Raw genomic sequence first — 15,549 nt, 5'->3', positions numbered from 1 at the left:
CCAGACGAAAAAGAATAGTCCCCTCCCTGCATTCTGACACCTCTCCCTGTATTGACGGCAGCAGGCTCATGAGAATCAGCCGACACCATTGGCTGGAATTGGTGTCCTTTGACGAGAAAAAGACACGTCGTTTTTTGAGTTTTATCCGACTTTATGGAAGCGTTTGTCCAGTTATCCTGGAATTGATACGTCCTTATCCCACTTATTTGCCGAATCTAAGCTTTCCGCAGAATGTTTAAAAGAAATAAGTAAGATTCAAAATGGCAAACATGGCTAGGGTTGGAGCCTCTCCTTACTGAACTGATCACACTCGCACTTTCAGCTTCGATGCACGCATTTACTGGCAAGGGACACGCATAGGCGTCGTTTGGCCGCGACCGTAAACTGGAATTACGGGAAGCTCTCTTAACGTGGGCTCGTAATATATGCAGAAAGCTGCCGGGTATATAGCCCGCTTACAGTGCGCCTGCAAAGGCGCGTCTGGTGCTGTAGCGATCAGCGTATTATACGGCCCTGTCATTCTTTATTTTTTTATTTCTGTTTGTTCGTGCCACATAAACTTGCGCTGCGCAGAGAAAATCGATAAAACGAACACTACCATCGCTGTTCCTTCTACTCTTGTGTTCTGCAGCCGTGTATTCCGGAGTGAACGAAGTGAATTAAGCCGAATGTGCAGTGTGGGGCTCCACAGGCCGGCTGACGGTATGCAAATTGCGGGCAGGAGGCGGAAAACACGTGAGGCAAGGTTCAAATTTCATTCAAATGAAAAAATAAAACGCAAAAAATCGGCACTTCACTTGTCAGAAACGGGCTGACGGGATTCCCTGTGGGTAGGAGCACATTGCTGTGAAGTGGGCGAAGAGGGCTTAGCAGGACAGCTGAACAAGAAAAATTTATTAAAATCACACGCCCTCAGTCTAGAACAGGGGAGTATAAATTTAAGAGGTTGTGGGGGGGGGGGGGGGTGACATGTTGCTTGAGAGGCCACAGCTGTCAAGACAGGCGTACTATAGTCGGATACAACTCAAGAACGAAGCGGCTGTTCCCCGTCGAAGTATCCCTTCCAGCCAATGGCGTCAGCCGATTCCCATGAGCCTGTTAGCGTGACAATGCAGGGAGTGGCAGATGAAAGGTGATAGTCCCCTCCCTGCATTGTGATGGTAGCAGGTTCATGGGAATCGGTCGACGCCATTGACTGGAGGGGGGTCCTTTGTCGGCGAAAAGCAGCTTCTTTTTAGAGTTGCATCCCAGGGCTTGGATGTTGGGCGTCGGTGAGGACGAATGCGTTGGCCACGCTTCCAGAGCAGTGCAGTGCAGCTGGAAGAAAAGTGGGAGAGGATTATTCTTCTTGTATAACCACCTTACGCCATATAAGAAATACAAATTATTTCTACCTGGAATACGGCGCTGTGTGAGCTTTCCATTTCGTTTATTTTTTCGCGTTTTGGAGACAGTGAGTAGGTATTCATGCTGCTCGCGGCCTTATTTTGCCCTAACATTTTCTTTTTTGACAAATATCTGTGTGATGGATTAGCACAAACTCTCTGCCGACATCGTTACGAAAATTTTAACCCTGGCTAGCTGTTCAATACAACTGTAACCAGGCAGGCCTTGACCGAAATTTACCGAAAAGCCGACTCTGCTGAGAGCACGCGACTTGTACTTCGTCGGGTGGTGCTTCGTAGAGCATCCTATAGATGGCGTCGCGACATAACGCTCCCGCCTCTGCTCGCCGCTGCATGTCAGTTCGGAGCAGGGCCGACAGGTGGCGCGTTAATCTAATCGTTTCTGAGTGGAAGGTGGTGCGCGAAAGCGTGCTCAAAGACGCGGTAAGGAGCGCAGGGGGAGAGCGAAGGGGAACTGTGAAGGAAGACTCTGTGTTCGATCCCCAGCGCCGCACCGTACCCACCAGTTTTCTAATGGGTACAAAATTTCCCAACGGCGGCCTGGTGCGCGGATTTTCTGGGGTGAAATGCATGGAATAAAGGGTCTTGGACCAGAAAAAAAAGGGGGGGTGGGGGTCTTGCACCACACTGGCTAGTGACGCCAGCGTGGCATTAACGGCGTGTGTCGGATGCATTGTGGTGTGCTTGAGAACATGGCGCCTATGGTCATGTGGTCAGGATAAGCTTGGGAGAGGGCGTATTAACCTGATTACATTATAAGTGCCTTGGGTTCAAAATGCGTCGTCGATGATAGCATTCGCCCTTTGGCTCGAGAGACGTCACGCCACTAGAACGGACCATTCCCATTGGGTGAAAGAAGTGACGTTACCTGGCCGGAAGTGGCATCATTTCCGGTAATGACATCAACAGCTGCATATACTATCTCGCTGCCAAGACATAATGCAATTAGGCGTCGCTGTGAATTTTGATCAGGAATGGGTGCGGATGCAGCAACACATATCGCTTGCATGTACTTTCTCAGGAGAGAGTGAGAAAAGTCTGGTATTCTCTCTCTCTTTCTTCTCGCTTCAAGGCGCCCAGACCAGCGCCTTTCGGTTGTCCGCAGAGAGAAACCTCGTTTCTAGAATGTTCCTCCCACGGATGTAAGCACGATGACGTCCCAAAGGAGGCCGGGCCACGATTACTGGGTTCCAAAAAAATTTCCGCTGAAGACCTGGACCTGCAACGCCTATAATTGCGAGACGAGTAGCAAGCGGTTGACAAATGCTCCAGCGCCACACCGAAGCTACAGTTGTTCACGAAGTGAATAACTGTTTCATTCTAGTGACAGCTTTCCCGGATGACCTCTAGGCGGAGCAACCTACAGTTGCGCTTCCGTTCTACACTTCGTCATCGTTTACACGCTCCGGGCACAAAACGAACGCGTGTGGAAATCACACTGGCGGGTTGCGGCGTATGGTAGTGAAACCCATAATTAGCTCCGGCGCAGAGGCGAAGTAGAAACAGTCCCCTCTCTTCTTTCCTCCTCTCTCACGCGGGCGCCCATCCATTCGGCAGCGTCACACGTCCAGAAATACTGTTATTACGCCCGCTCGACACTTGCGGTGAGGTAGCAGCGGCGTAGAAGCAGAACGCGTCAAAACGCACGTCTTTCGTGACGTCCACGCAACGTTCGCGCGTATCGGCGACCGGGGTCCCTCGTCCAATAAGTCGGGAGAAGACGGATACGAAGCCAACAAGGGTTAAAAAACGTGCCGCGAGAGAGAGGAAGGGTTCCTAAGGAAATTGGCGGGCTTCAGAAGCCTCGCCGCTAAGAGGCGCTTGGCGCGCTCACGTCTTGAGGCGGGGCGCTCTAATTTTATCCCGGCTCATGGCGGGTGTAGGGAGGATGCGGACGGTGGAGAGGAGGTCTCCTCGAGGGCGCGGGCCCTCCTCCGTCTTCTCTCTCCCTCGCCTTTGCTTCCTCCTTTCTCGGGCTTCGTTTCCAAGCTCTGCCCTCCTCCTCTTTGTTTCGAGACTCGTCTTGGCAGCGATTTCCTCTTCGGCGGTGTTTCGCCCATCTCTTGTCAACCGGCGGGCAGCATGCCCCTTTCGTATACCGGGGTTCCTTTCTTTCTTGCTCCGGGCGCGGAAGAGAATTGAGTCTTTTGTCGTGGGGAACCTTCGTACGCTGTTACTATTATACTTCGTCGGACCATGCGTATGTGCGTGTGTTTGTAAGTGTAGGGGAACGGTGGATGCCTTTCTGCCGCAGTGCGAGACGCATATATCCTGAGGGTCGCGGTTAATTGGCGTCCTGATTTATCTCAAGGCTAGGACCCGAACTCGACAACGCCGGATGGCTTTCGCTGCCGTATTTTCGTCTTTCGTTACTTATGGTACCGTGTTTCGTTTTGTTTGACCGTTGTGGGAGTCGTTAATGACAAATCATTACCTGTATAGCGTTCAGATGCTTCTCAAGTAATGACCTATTTTTGCCTTGCTGAAACCTGGTAATGTCAAAACATGACCTAGAAGCCGTTTATAGTAAACATCAGCAGTAATCAAAAGATGTTGCCAATGAAAAATGTGCAGTAGTGTGCGCTTTGTTTGGTGCATATTGGTCGCTAGCGATGTACGCGCAGTCATTGTCACCAGTTATAGCCTCTGGGAGGGTTCTTTTAAATTTTGTTAGTATACATTTTGCTCTGGTCATCAGACCATGTATATAAACTGCTAAATACGATATAACGTTTCCCTGGACATTTGATCGCTGTAACCGTAACCGCTTTTAAGAACTGGAATCGTTCTGCTGTTTTGCTTCTGTGTCGTTATTTTGCGTTGTAGTCGTCAATACGCGATGTGGAGACGATTCTAATGGTATCTTCTTTTGCTTTTCTCTTGTCTTTCCAGGTGACCATGTCAGACGTGGCCGATTCTGTGAGTAACCCGCAGTCTCCAGTGAATGGCATCTTGCTGGATGAGCCGCTGACGCTTGATTTTGACCCCATGAGTTTCCAGCTATCCTCCCCGACAGAAACCAAAGCCCCCGTCGACCTTGTCGACTCGTCCCCCGAGGACCCTCCCTTTGCTAACGAACCCCCCGAAATCGCTAACGATACTAACTACAAATACAACCCAAAGTCCTACCTCCTGGACCTAGACTCCCTGCAGGAGCTCCAAGCTAACATACAGCCGACGTCATCGTCTCATGCTGCGGCGTCGCACGGTGACATGGCGGATCAGGAACAAGAAAGCACGACGTTAGACTGCAGCCGCGACGACAGCAGGGACCAGAGGCCGGACCTTCTGGTTGGGGTGACGGTGACGACCTCACCGGGAGGGCACCAGGCTTACATACTCGAAGAAGACGAGGACGAGCTTGATCTCACCGACCCCAAGTCAGAGGAGGACTCGCGGGAAGTCGACCTCTCCGTTGACGCGTCCGACTCTTCGTCCAGTCTCAACCAGGAGAGCTCGAGTCCACTGAACGGAGCAGCAGGCAGCCCTCCCGGACCGCAGGAGGACGCAGTCGGCTCTCCCATGGTGGCCAACCTTCCGGAAGACGGTGTCGACGAAGACTCACTCACACCACCGGTCGACGCGAGATGCGGCAGCGGGAGTCCAGTAGAGATCGTCGACCTCTCCACTTCACCACTGGGTGAAGTCCTGGACAGTCCTGGTGCGCGGGTCAACGGTTTAGAAGCAAGGGAAACGCAGTCCATACCGGAGAGCGTCTCTTACCAGGTCACCACGCCCGAAGAAGGCGAAAGCCGACCGGCAGCTATACCCGAGGAAGAGGAGAATGACGAGGGCGGCGGCAGTGCAGTCCAGGAGGTCGCCAGCTTTGTCGGAGAGGAAGCCGACGTACCGCAGGATGATCAGTGCGCGGCATACGTCGTCAGCACTCCGGAGGATGAAGATTCGGCTTGCAACGCGGAAGAAAGCTTCACGAGCCCTGTGCCCGAGGTCTCCCGAGAGACGTCTTCGGCCATGAGCTCAGACATGGACACGTCGTCGAGAACGACAAGCGTGGAGACAGTGGCTTGTGCGAGTCCTCTGCACCCTCAGGATGCCGCGGTGACGAGTCCCAAGAGTCATAGCGACGATGCGCTGTCACCTTTCGAGTGCCCAGAAGAGACGGTTGACCCCGTGTGTAGCCCTAACAACCTTTGCACGACCCCCGTGTTGGCTTTCTCACCCACTGACACCGCCGAGATGGCTGACTCGCCAGAGCTTGAGAGCAGTGAAGATGAGTTTGAGTATACGCCTGTAAGTCCTGATGTTTTGGTCCCGCGTGTGTGTTTGACGCAGCTTGCTTATTTCGGCGATGCGTGACTGTGCTCTTGCATGTGCATCGTCGTTAACACTGTGCGGCCCAAGCGCTTTTGACCCTTGACGCAATGACCTCTGTTCAGTTAATAAGTATTGTGCAGTGAGTACTGCTTAAGAAGCACGTGAAAGGGTGTGTGACATCGTTTCCGCAAAACACGAAAAAAAATGATTTGGACTATCAAAGCCTTGCATATAAAAATTGCACACCCTTGCTGTAGAAATACCTTAACTGCTGGTTAATGAAGAGGTAATGCTGTTTTTTTTGTTTTCGAATTGTCTAAAGGTAGCTACGTCTTATATCAATGAAATTCTGACAAACGTTGAAATGTCTAAACCAGGACCCGCGAGTCGTCAAAAGAGTGTACTCATTTTGCTTTAAAAAAGAAACAAAATGCCCGCAGTTCCCGAAGTGCCGTTCAGTTTTGTTGATAGCCCCAAACTGTGTTAACTAGAAAAATGGCAGGCGCATAAAAGCAGTGCTCGGCGGTGTCCTCCAAGTGCCGGGTGATATTCCCTGCGCTAAGGTACAGCGTTTGCCAATTGAATATACTGCCCAAGGGGTTTGCTACTGAGCGAGCAGTGCGGCCTTCTAAAACTCCCTTAAGTCTAAGGTTCACCTCACCTTCGAAAGATTTTGAACCGTGACGATGTGAAATGAGCCACATAGCAAGATCCAGAAGCAACCCCCCCCCCCCCCCCCCCCCGGGGCTGTATGTTTTCGAGAAAAGACGTCAACTTCGTTTAACAGCGCGTATACAGAACACTAGTGAGACTATAGCGCCTCGTACTGAATTTTGTCGTTTGTGTCATGCATCTTTTTAATGCTCCGATAGTGGGACACTGAAGACGACCCCATTCAATTATTGTTCTCAGGGAAAATTAGTTATATTCCTCTTTCTGGCTACGTAGACGTTCTTTCGGCAGCAGGAGACGGATTTATCGGCGAAAAAATTGGATTTGAAATTTTTCTCGCCAGGCGATTCAAACTCGTGACGTCTTTACCGAAAAGAACGATGTTGCCACCGTTTCAAAGTGAATGGCGGTGTAGCGTAGCCTCGGTGATCCGCGAATAAAAATCGGCGTCGACGCAAGCATTTTAGTTGCGAAATCGGCCGGTGATGGCGGCATCTGTATTAGTTTTTTTTTCTTCTTTTATACCTTATAAAAACTCCGTTTTTATTGAAAGCGGTCTCTCTTAGAGTAGAGTGCAGCGCCTTATTCACAAAGGCCAGATCCTATTTGTCCTCAGTGTCCCAGTTAATCTCCGATTTATCCGTTTCTCCATTCGCTGTCGGTTCATGCAACGCCGCGGCCCCGCTGTCGGCGGAATATGCCAGTCGACACTGCGGGTGGCAACAATTAAATAAAATTGGAGGAAACTAACTGGGCCGCTATAATATAACGATCTTTTTCCTTGGATCCCATCCCATCATTATCATTCTTCGTGACACCACTGGCAGATCCTAGCGATGATGGCCAGTGTGGAGCCGCTTTAGTGATATGCCGACGGGCGGAAATAATCGCAGTGGAATATCACTGAAAAACAATCGTTTCTAACCCTGACCATGACCCTATCGGTCTTGCCTTGTCTTGCGAATCCTTCCTCTTAAGCGGCACTTCTGTGTCGGTACGGCACTGCGCCTGACCACTCGCTGTGTCGCTCCGCACCATGCCGCAGGCGGGCGTTACAAAGTCCTCGGTCACCAAGAGCAAGCGAGTGGTGGCCAGCTCCCGCACGAGCAGCAAGGACGGCATCACCCTCAAGGAGTCCGCCGTCACCTCCACCACCAGCATGGATGCGCGCACCGAAGTGGTCACCGGGGTGGGTGCCTACGACGCCCTCAACGGTGTGACCAGCAAGATCGATGTGAGTATAGTCTCCCAGCTGTCCCCTGGTGCCTTCGTGGCTAAGTCTCGTCATCTCTCTCTCTCTATGTCTCTTTTTGCTTACTAGTCTTCGCCATCATAAGACAGGTCACATCATCCGATGTAGCAGTGGCCTCTCCCTATGATCTGTTATCCTTCTCCTGTGCAAGCCGTGGACTCCCATTCCAAGCAGACTTTATGATCTCTTCCTGCCCCCTCCCCCTGCCTCACTGACTCTTCTGTAGACCTTGACTACTTTTTCCCTAACGCCCTGGAAATCCATTATTACTCCAAAAGACCATGGGTTATCTGGTCTTATTATTTCATGTCCCAGCAGAGTGTGCCTCGTTTTGTGTCATCTAGGTTATCACTATGTGTTCTCCAATTCACGTAATCCACGTTGCTATCTTTCTGGTTGCAAAGTAAGGAATGCGTGTCTAGGGAAGAAGAGAATGTATGGAACGCAGTCGCGAACAAAGCTGCCGGTAACTCCGAGGCGATTTATTGGCTCGCCACTTTTTAACAATTATAATAAAATATATGCCGTGATCACATTCAGCTGGCACTGGAATGTTAGGACCAGAACCTATGATGTAAGCCAAATAAGGACCCAATTCTCAACGTTGTTCTTACATAAAAAACATTGGTGATTGCTCGGCATGCTCACTTCCGTACGCTGGACTGTCACTTCTGGCGAGGTAACTGCTGCGAGAGAGTTGCGAACAGTCCTCGTATGGCAGCTGTGTAGTGTTAAGCCTACTTTGAATGCATGGTTAGGGCCCTTAAGCGGCTGTACCGGCATATATTGCAAGACAGCGTACACACCAACCGGGTGTCACATAATTTACTTTGCGGTTTTGAGGAGTAGGACATAGAAGTAGGAGTAGTGAGGATTATAGCGACAATGGAGTAGAGCCCACGAGTATGAATGGTGAAAAGAATAGCTGGATTCAACTCAAGAACGAAGCCGTTTCTCCTCAACAAAGGACCCGCTTCTAGCCAGTGGCGTCGAGACTCTCATGAACCTGCTAGCCTGACAAAGCAGGGAGCGGCATGACAATGCATAGAGGGGACTGTCACTGGCCATGGAGGGAGGGGACTATCTCCTTTATGCCACTCCCTGCATTGCCACGTTAGCAGGCTAATGAGAATCGACCGATGCCATTGGCTGGAAGGAGGTCCTTTGTCGGGGAAGAGCCGCTTCGTTCTCGAGTTGTATGCGGCAATAGTGCGAAGGAGTAATAGGGTGTACTAGTATGAGTGGTAAGGACAACAGTGGCAAAGGGCTAGGGTGCAAGGGTAGGGGTAGTAAGGACTATTGTGAAAGAGAAGCAGGGTTTGCGAGTAGTGGGTAGGAGGAGTAGTAGTAAGGACTAGTTTGGAAAAGTAATTAGGTGTACATGCAGGAATAGTAATTGGGCTAGAACAAAAGAGTAGGGTGTAAGAGCTGGAGTATTAAGGCGTAGCTACAAAGGGGCGGGGCGGGAGCAGTGAGGAGAAGGGTAAAAGTGTAAGAAGAGTTGCGCGGAAGAATTCGAGTAGCATGAGCTGCGGTGGGAAAAAAAGAATAGGCTGTGAGACTATAGAGTACATTGAGGCCTATAGGATAGGTTTTTCGGCCTGTCGCTGGAAAAAAAAAAACAGTTAATGACTGTAGTGATTGATATTGATGCATTGCGCGAGTAGGTATGGATTTATCTGGGGTTTAGACTACATTAAGCGTTTCGAACCGCCTTCAAATTTTCTAAATCGCTTAAAACATATTCTCTTGAATTTGTGATCGCTAAGATTGCGGAAGTATTCCTCGTTTTCTTCACATGCTCCGGAAGCCCCAGAAAAGTATAACGTGTCTCGAACTATACAGGACACATGCAGAGTCTAACGACTAAAGCAATACAGCAGTTGGATGCCGATTTCAGAGGCAACACTTTCATGTGAAAGAGTAGCTTATTGTCGCTGCACGCCTATAAACACTCTTCAAACTATCGGGTTCCACCGAATTATCGTGCCTCTCTCAGATATCTTACTGATTTTTTTATTGCAACCCTCTCCGCGTTCGAAGCTGACAGGATGCTGGTCAAACTCTACGTTCGACAAAAACAGACACGCTTCAGCTCGGACAAACCGCCAGACCGGAAAGGCTGCCAATTTTCGCTGAGCCCAGCCCTGGCTCACACCCCCTGTATAATATTCAGCTTCGAATTATTGTTTAACTGTAACGTAGCGTGTCAGGCTCACACGCTTTTCGCCGTTGCGAGCGCGTTTTCTCTCCCTCTGTGCTTGTTTAGATTCCTTTGTCCCCCACATAGGGCTCTATTGTAGCGTCGGCTCCGTTTGACGTCTACTGAAAGAAAGGCCGGTTGCGCAGCGGTGATCGACGAAGACGTGAGGCTTTTTCTTTCCCACGAATCATATAATGTACACTATTAGCCTTGAAAGGGCGGCGGGCGAACGCGAAATGGAGTATAGGGCGGCGACGAAGGCTGGGCTTCGTGTTCGCGTTAAATGTGACGCGCGCTGCGTAGAGTTCTGTGCAATGCGAGAGTGAGAGGGAAATAATAAAGGAAACGCCCATTTTCTGCACTCGCGCCTTGCCAGCCCTTATACTAAATTCCTGTCAGCTTTGCCCGTGTCTCGCGGGAAAGTAAGAAACTGACGGCTGTCACGACAAAACTCGCGACGTCAGAGTATCTATCGAGCTCGAGCTGTACACGAAAGGGGCGCGTTTGGTGTCTTCCCTCTCCCCTCCACCCCCTCCCAGAAGGAATAGAATGTTGTTTCGTTAAAAGTGTGCACCGCGGTGGAGCCTCTGGACTTGGCGTCAGTCGTGATCTGTGCCGAGTTCGTTATAGCCGGTAAAACGTTATAACGAGTTTTGGCTGAGCGGAGGTGGTGAAAGTAGCGGTTGTTAGTAAAAAAAGCGCCCACGATTGACTCTGATTCAAGCTTGAACAGTCCGTCGGTTCTCTAAGACTAGATAATATCGATTGCGAAAAAGATATCGTTAATAATTCTACCGTTATAGTCCACAGGTAAGCGTTCGCTGTGCTGTGATAAGCGCAGAGATAAACGGAAGATACAAGCACAAAATTTTAAGCGAAAAAGTAATATAGCAGGTTCAAACGCATGTTCGAGTGCACAGGAAATTTTAAACGAGAAAATCTATCGAAATGCGATGAATAATTCAAACCCAGTCAAGTGAATCGCGCTAGCTACGAAAATGAAATAAAAAGCCGGGCTGGCTTTAAACGTTATAAACTTAAACGCACTTCAAAACGCAGAAAGAAAATCGAGCGCAATATCTAAAATTACAACCCACACGAAAATTGAACAAGGAATAGAAAAAGACGCCTGATCGACAGCCGCACTTACGGCAGCGAACTTCCGCGAATTCCTCGAGTTTTGATTAAAGCCGACGCCATTCGGTGATGCCATATTTCTAAAGCGCTGTACGCTTTTACCGAAGCAGAGTACGGGCGCGCGCTGGGGCCGCGCGAAAAACCCCGAGCGCCTTCGCAATAGAAGCTCGCTTAGCGAGAGTATACAGGCGAGCGAGCCTGCGTCGGCGCGTTTGTTGATCGCCAGCTCGCTCGAGAGCTCGCTTTTGTTCGCGCAGCAGACGCGTGTAACTTGATGGATCGCCTGTTGTCGGCGACGGAGGAGAGGAGATAAGGGGGAGGGGAAGGGGGGGGGGGGGAGAATGCTCGATCGACGGTTGTTTGTCGCCCAGTGAACCCCAGAAGAGAGGCCTGCTGAGAAAGCGAGGAGATAATTCCACTTCATCCCTTTCCCATACATTTCTCGAGAGCACTGTGTAGTAATCGGCTAGGTAGCGCGTCGCTTGCAACTCTTCGCAACCCTCCTCCCCCTCTACCTCCCCCCAAACTGCTTTTCTTACCCCCCCCCCCCCCCCCCCCCCGATCTCGGTTGCTCCCTGCCGGCGGCCCCGACTTATTCGGTTTGTTATGTAGAACACTTTCTTCTCTTTAAAACCTGTCCGCATGGACGCTACCCCTCTCCCGCTTTCTGCTTCAGTTTCATACTGTATCGCGATGTAAGTACACTCTCTCCCATCGCGGGCTTGATCAAGCCCGGAGGGACGCCATCGACAATGTGCGCTGTAAGTGATTGCCTGTCTGCGTTTCTGCATTATATTTATCTCTGCCACTTTCGGGCATGCTGTTGCGTTTTGCGAGTGTGCACGGGGTGTTGCCTGAATAACTCTGTGCTCGCCTTTTGTATTTGTTTTTAGTACTGGGCGAATTTGCGATACGCGTGACGTCATCGTTGAGGCGTGTGTCCAGCTGCGCACCATTTGATCATTGCTTATCCGTGACATTGGTATTCAGGAGAAGCGAATTGAAAGAAAGTAATTTACAGCGGGAAGTATTATATCGTGGTATGTTTTTCGCGTGCGTTATTTTCCAGATAAATTTGACTGCATTATCTCACATTATTTAATATTATGTATTTGTTACCTTGATTATTGTAATTCTTATTATACTGCAGTAAGTTATTCACTATTTTGTTTGCTTACTTTTCTCATTTATTTGTATTCATGCATCGGTATTTATAACTTATACAAACCTTGCGTTGTAGACTGCTCATTTGGAAGCTCGCTTCCACGTGTTTCTTTTTTTTTTTCATCACCCGTTTCTTTTGCGACAGCCTTGTGCACTTTCGTCATTGTTCGGAAAATCCATTGTATCTCAGTGCAAAGAAAAAAAGTATATAAATGGCTAGCCCTCTGTTTTTTTTTTTTTGAGCGAGAGGAATACAAGAAGCATGCCACGTGCACCAGTTTGCGCCTCAGACGGCGGTACGCATTTTGCGGCTGCGAGTTCTATAATTATTTGTTGGTGCGTGAAGCTTCAGGAAGTAACCGCGCCGGTATGCATGTTCATTGTTTTGACGTTTGGTTCCTAACAGTTCACTAATGGCACGGATGATGATTATTACCGAGCTGAGATCGAATGCCCAGTGTCGGTGTCGAAGCTGGTAAGCATTATTCTTTGTTCCTTACTCACATTTCGCTTTGTTTATTTCGTACTTCTGTCATACCCGGAAGGTCATGACTTTGTTGTTGCAAAGGCGATGAATTTTTTTTTGCACCTTTAAAATCGTTATTGCACGGTGCCAAAAAAACATTTATGCTCCTATAATCGGAATATGTAAAGTACACTGACCACTTGCGCCAGCATTACGGAGAGCTAAATTTTTGAAAACCGTGTTGGCATACAGTGTTTGTAATTTTCGCTAAGAAATGATTGTTTTGCACAGCCGTATGTTTTCAACAGATCATAGACTTCGCACCTACGTCATGATATCGTATAGTTGCCTGATATTAATATGCAGCTTTGTAATTCGCTCACCTGCATATTCCACTTACATACTGATATCATATAGTTGCTTCATGTTATTATGTAATTTTTTAATTCGCTCACATACAATCTTCGCAAGCTTCACAAATATATGCACAGTCGCTCGTCTTTGTGGTTCGCTATTGTTATTATAATTTTATTATTACTAACTACCGTGGCAAAAAAAATAACGAAAAAGCTAGATCACTGTTTACATCATAAACCTTCTAGACAGCTGATTACCTCCAACGGGACTTTGGCTCTGTGTACATCTGGCGTCAGAAGTTTACGGGGCACGGAAGTCGCAAAAAAGGTGAATTTTGTCCCAGCCATTGCGTATAACATGAAATAAAATATGCATCCTAGTGTTTAGTTCGTGAAATCAGCTGAATACCTGTCTTTTTCGAGCTGAGCCCGAGGGTTACAGAGGAACAGGCTTTTTGCAGCGATTCGCGTGCCCCGTTAACTTTTGGTGCCGGTTGTACATTCAGCGATGCTTGCATATTTGGAAATAAGAAGTAGTAACTCATATAAATACTAACTAATTTGAAGTATAATTTAAATGAAAAGTCACATTACTAGGGTGCCGTTGATCGCGCTTTTGTCATTGTGATTACCTTGGCTGACGCAAAGCATTCCTTTTCTGTACTGTTATAATGAACACAGAAGGACGTCTACATATCGTGCGGTAAAGACACTGTCGACGCTGAAGCCTTCCGGGAAATTGCAGTGACAGGAATAGACATCAAGTCTCTGGTACGGCCTTCTTGTTAAGAAGTTTTACCCGATTTTTACTGCGTTCTTACCTGGGCGATTGCCTGCTGTACAGTAACGACAAAAACTTCGAACAGAAAAACGCGAACAGCAGGGCAGCATGACAACAATAAGGCAAGAACGCAAATTGCGATGCACTGTAAATGTGCGTCTAAATTTCGGTGTATACTTTTTAATAGGAAGCGTTTTTGCGCTGCATACTTACCATGTAACATAACACTATCGAAAACTGATTGTTGATACCGATCATTACTCATTACTTATGGACCCTGGCGAAAGCCTGCTAAATGCGAGAAGAAATTAAGTGTAAACTGACTCAAAGAGAGCAGCTTGAGCACTGAACTTGGTAAGCAGCTCGCTGAATGCATTTGCTCGGGCCTGCAAGAGGTCGTATTTTTTTTTCTCATTTTAAGTTTCGTTGGATCGCAACGTCCGTCACGGTTTCCTTAGTTGTGTTTTTATTATGCATGTCACTGAAGTGTGCATTGTTTGTCCCACGGTGTGTGTGGGATCGCCCTTGTTGCCTGCATCTGAGGACCGGTTGCATGAACGACAGAATCATTTTTTTAATGGAGTGATTTAGCGTCATGGATTTTTTTGTTAGTTGAAGGTGTCCGGAACTGCGTAAAGTTTTATTTAAAATTTATTTGTTCTATGCGGAAGCACTTCAGAGTACACTCGCTGGAGTGTTTGCAGCAAGACCTACTGAACTAGAGACCTGCACATTTGGCACTGCTCCAGCGCGCACCTTCTAGTTCATGCCTTTTGCCGCTAGGGAACGGCAGCTACGGGCGGCTTGGCGCTACAATTAGACTGTTGAGCAAGATGGTGTCAGTTACTTTACTTCAAGGATGCAATAGTTTTGTCATTTGTCTACTTTGTGAGTATTCATCATTCATCCATTGCCGAGCAAAGATGCCAGAAAGTCTCACGCCTGGCATGCGCGCAAACAAAATATTCACCGCTAGGATTTGAAGAAATGTCATATTTGCATTGTTCATTACTAGGTTTCAAAATAATAAGACGGGACAAATGCACAGGCAGGCAGCGAGAGAAGAAAAACGATTTGTGAAAAGCAGACGATGATGATAATGACAGACGAACAGGTCAACCGAGCGCCCTCAACGGCCTAAAAGTTAACGAAAGTTGGCGCACGTAGTCCATTAGGACCCCGCCAAATGTGTAGGTCTCTAGTTCTGTAGGTCCTGGTTTGCAGTTTCGGTGGCTTAGGCTACAGCGGGAAACGTTAAATATGCCAAGGTCGTCTTTGCGCCTAATTGCGGAGTCGCCACTAAAGAATAAAATCAGCGAATGACAAATTAAGCGATGCAGTAAATACGGCTTGTTTCGAGCGTGGCAGTCATCCTATCGTAATTTGCGGGTTAAAAAGCAGAGGTAGGTGTTTTTGTTAAAGCGCGGTGCGTTAAGGGGCGAAAGCCAAGTCGCACCTTTACGGTCAGCAACCATACTGTGTCCTTCTCGCACCATACAAACATCTCACCCCGAGTTAAAAATAGGAAAAGTGACAGAGGACGCCTTTCTTTTGTATTTTCACAAAATGCGTGCTCTCGTTTCCGGCTCTGCCGTTGTGTACTCCTCATTTTTGTCCCTCATTGTTTCGTTTTCACATTAGGTTAGGTTTGTTTTCACACCAAATGAAGGGAGAAGACACAAGCGCTAAACTTGCACCAAACGCTTTATTTGGCGCGCGCGCAGGGTTTTTAGGCTTCTCTTTGGTTGCAATTGGTTTAATCTTGTTTTTGATTTTGAGGTGTTTGTTGTAAAATTTTAAACTGTTAGCCTGATTAACATTTATGTGTTTCCTCTCT

At 48.3% G+C, this 15,549-nt stretch overlaps 1 protein-coding gene across 22 annotated transcripts in view; it reads left to right on the top strand.

The window, feature by feature from the left end:
• The window catches only part of LOC144110768 (uncharacterized), a 193,919-nt gene that overhangs the window by 84,216 nt on the left and 94,154 nt on the right, over positions 1 to 15,549 (top strand). For 16 of the 22 annotated variants that reach the window (XM_077643851.1, XM_077643849.1, XM_077643850.1 and 13 more), the window contains exons 2-5: positions 4,299 to 5,657; positions 7,399 to 7,587; positions 12,516 to 12,584; positions 13,613 to 13,702. In XM_077643851.1, the coding sequence (XP_077499977.1) occupies positions 4,299 to 5,657; positions 7,399 to 7,587; positions 12,516 to 12,584; positions 13,613 to 13,702 (1,707 nt within the window). Of the gene's footprint in view, positions 1 to 3,518; positions 3,785 to 4,298; positions 5,658 to 7,398; positions 7,588 to 12,515; positions 12,585 to 13,612; positions 13,703 to 15,549 lie in introns of those variants that run through there. The other 6 variants (XM_077643855.1, XM_077643853.1, XM_077643866.1 and 3 more) reach the window with 3 other exon arrangements.

The sequence above is a fragment of the Amblyomma americanum genome, chromosome 11, assembly GCF_052857255.1.
Source record: "Amblyomma americanum isolate KBUSLIRL-KWMA chromosome 11, ASM5285725v1, whole genome shotgun sequence".
NCBI classification, from domain to species: Eukaryota; Metazoa; Arthropoda; class Arachnida; order Ixodida; family Ixodidae; genus Amblyomma; species Amblyomma americanum.
The sequence above is the reverse complement of the archived record's forward strand: the minus strand, read 5'-3'. Positions and strand labels throughout refer to the sequence as shown.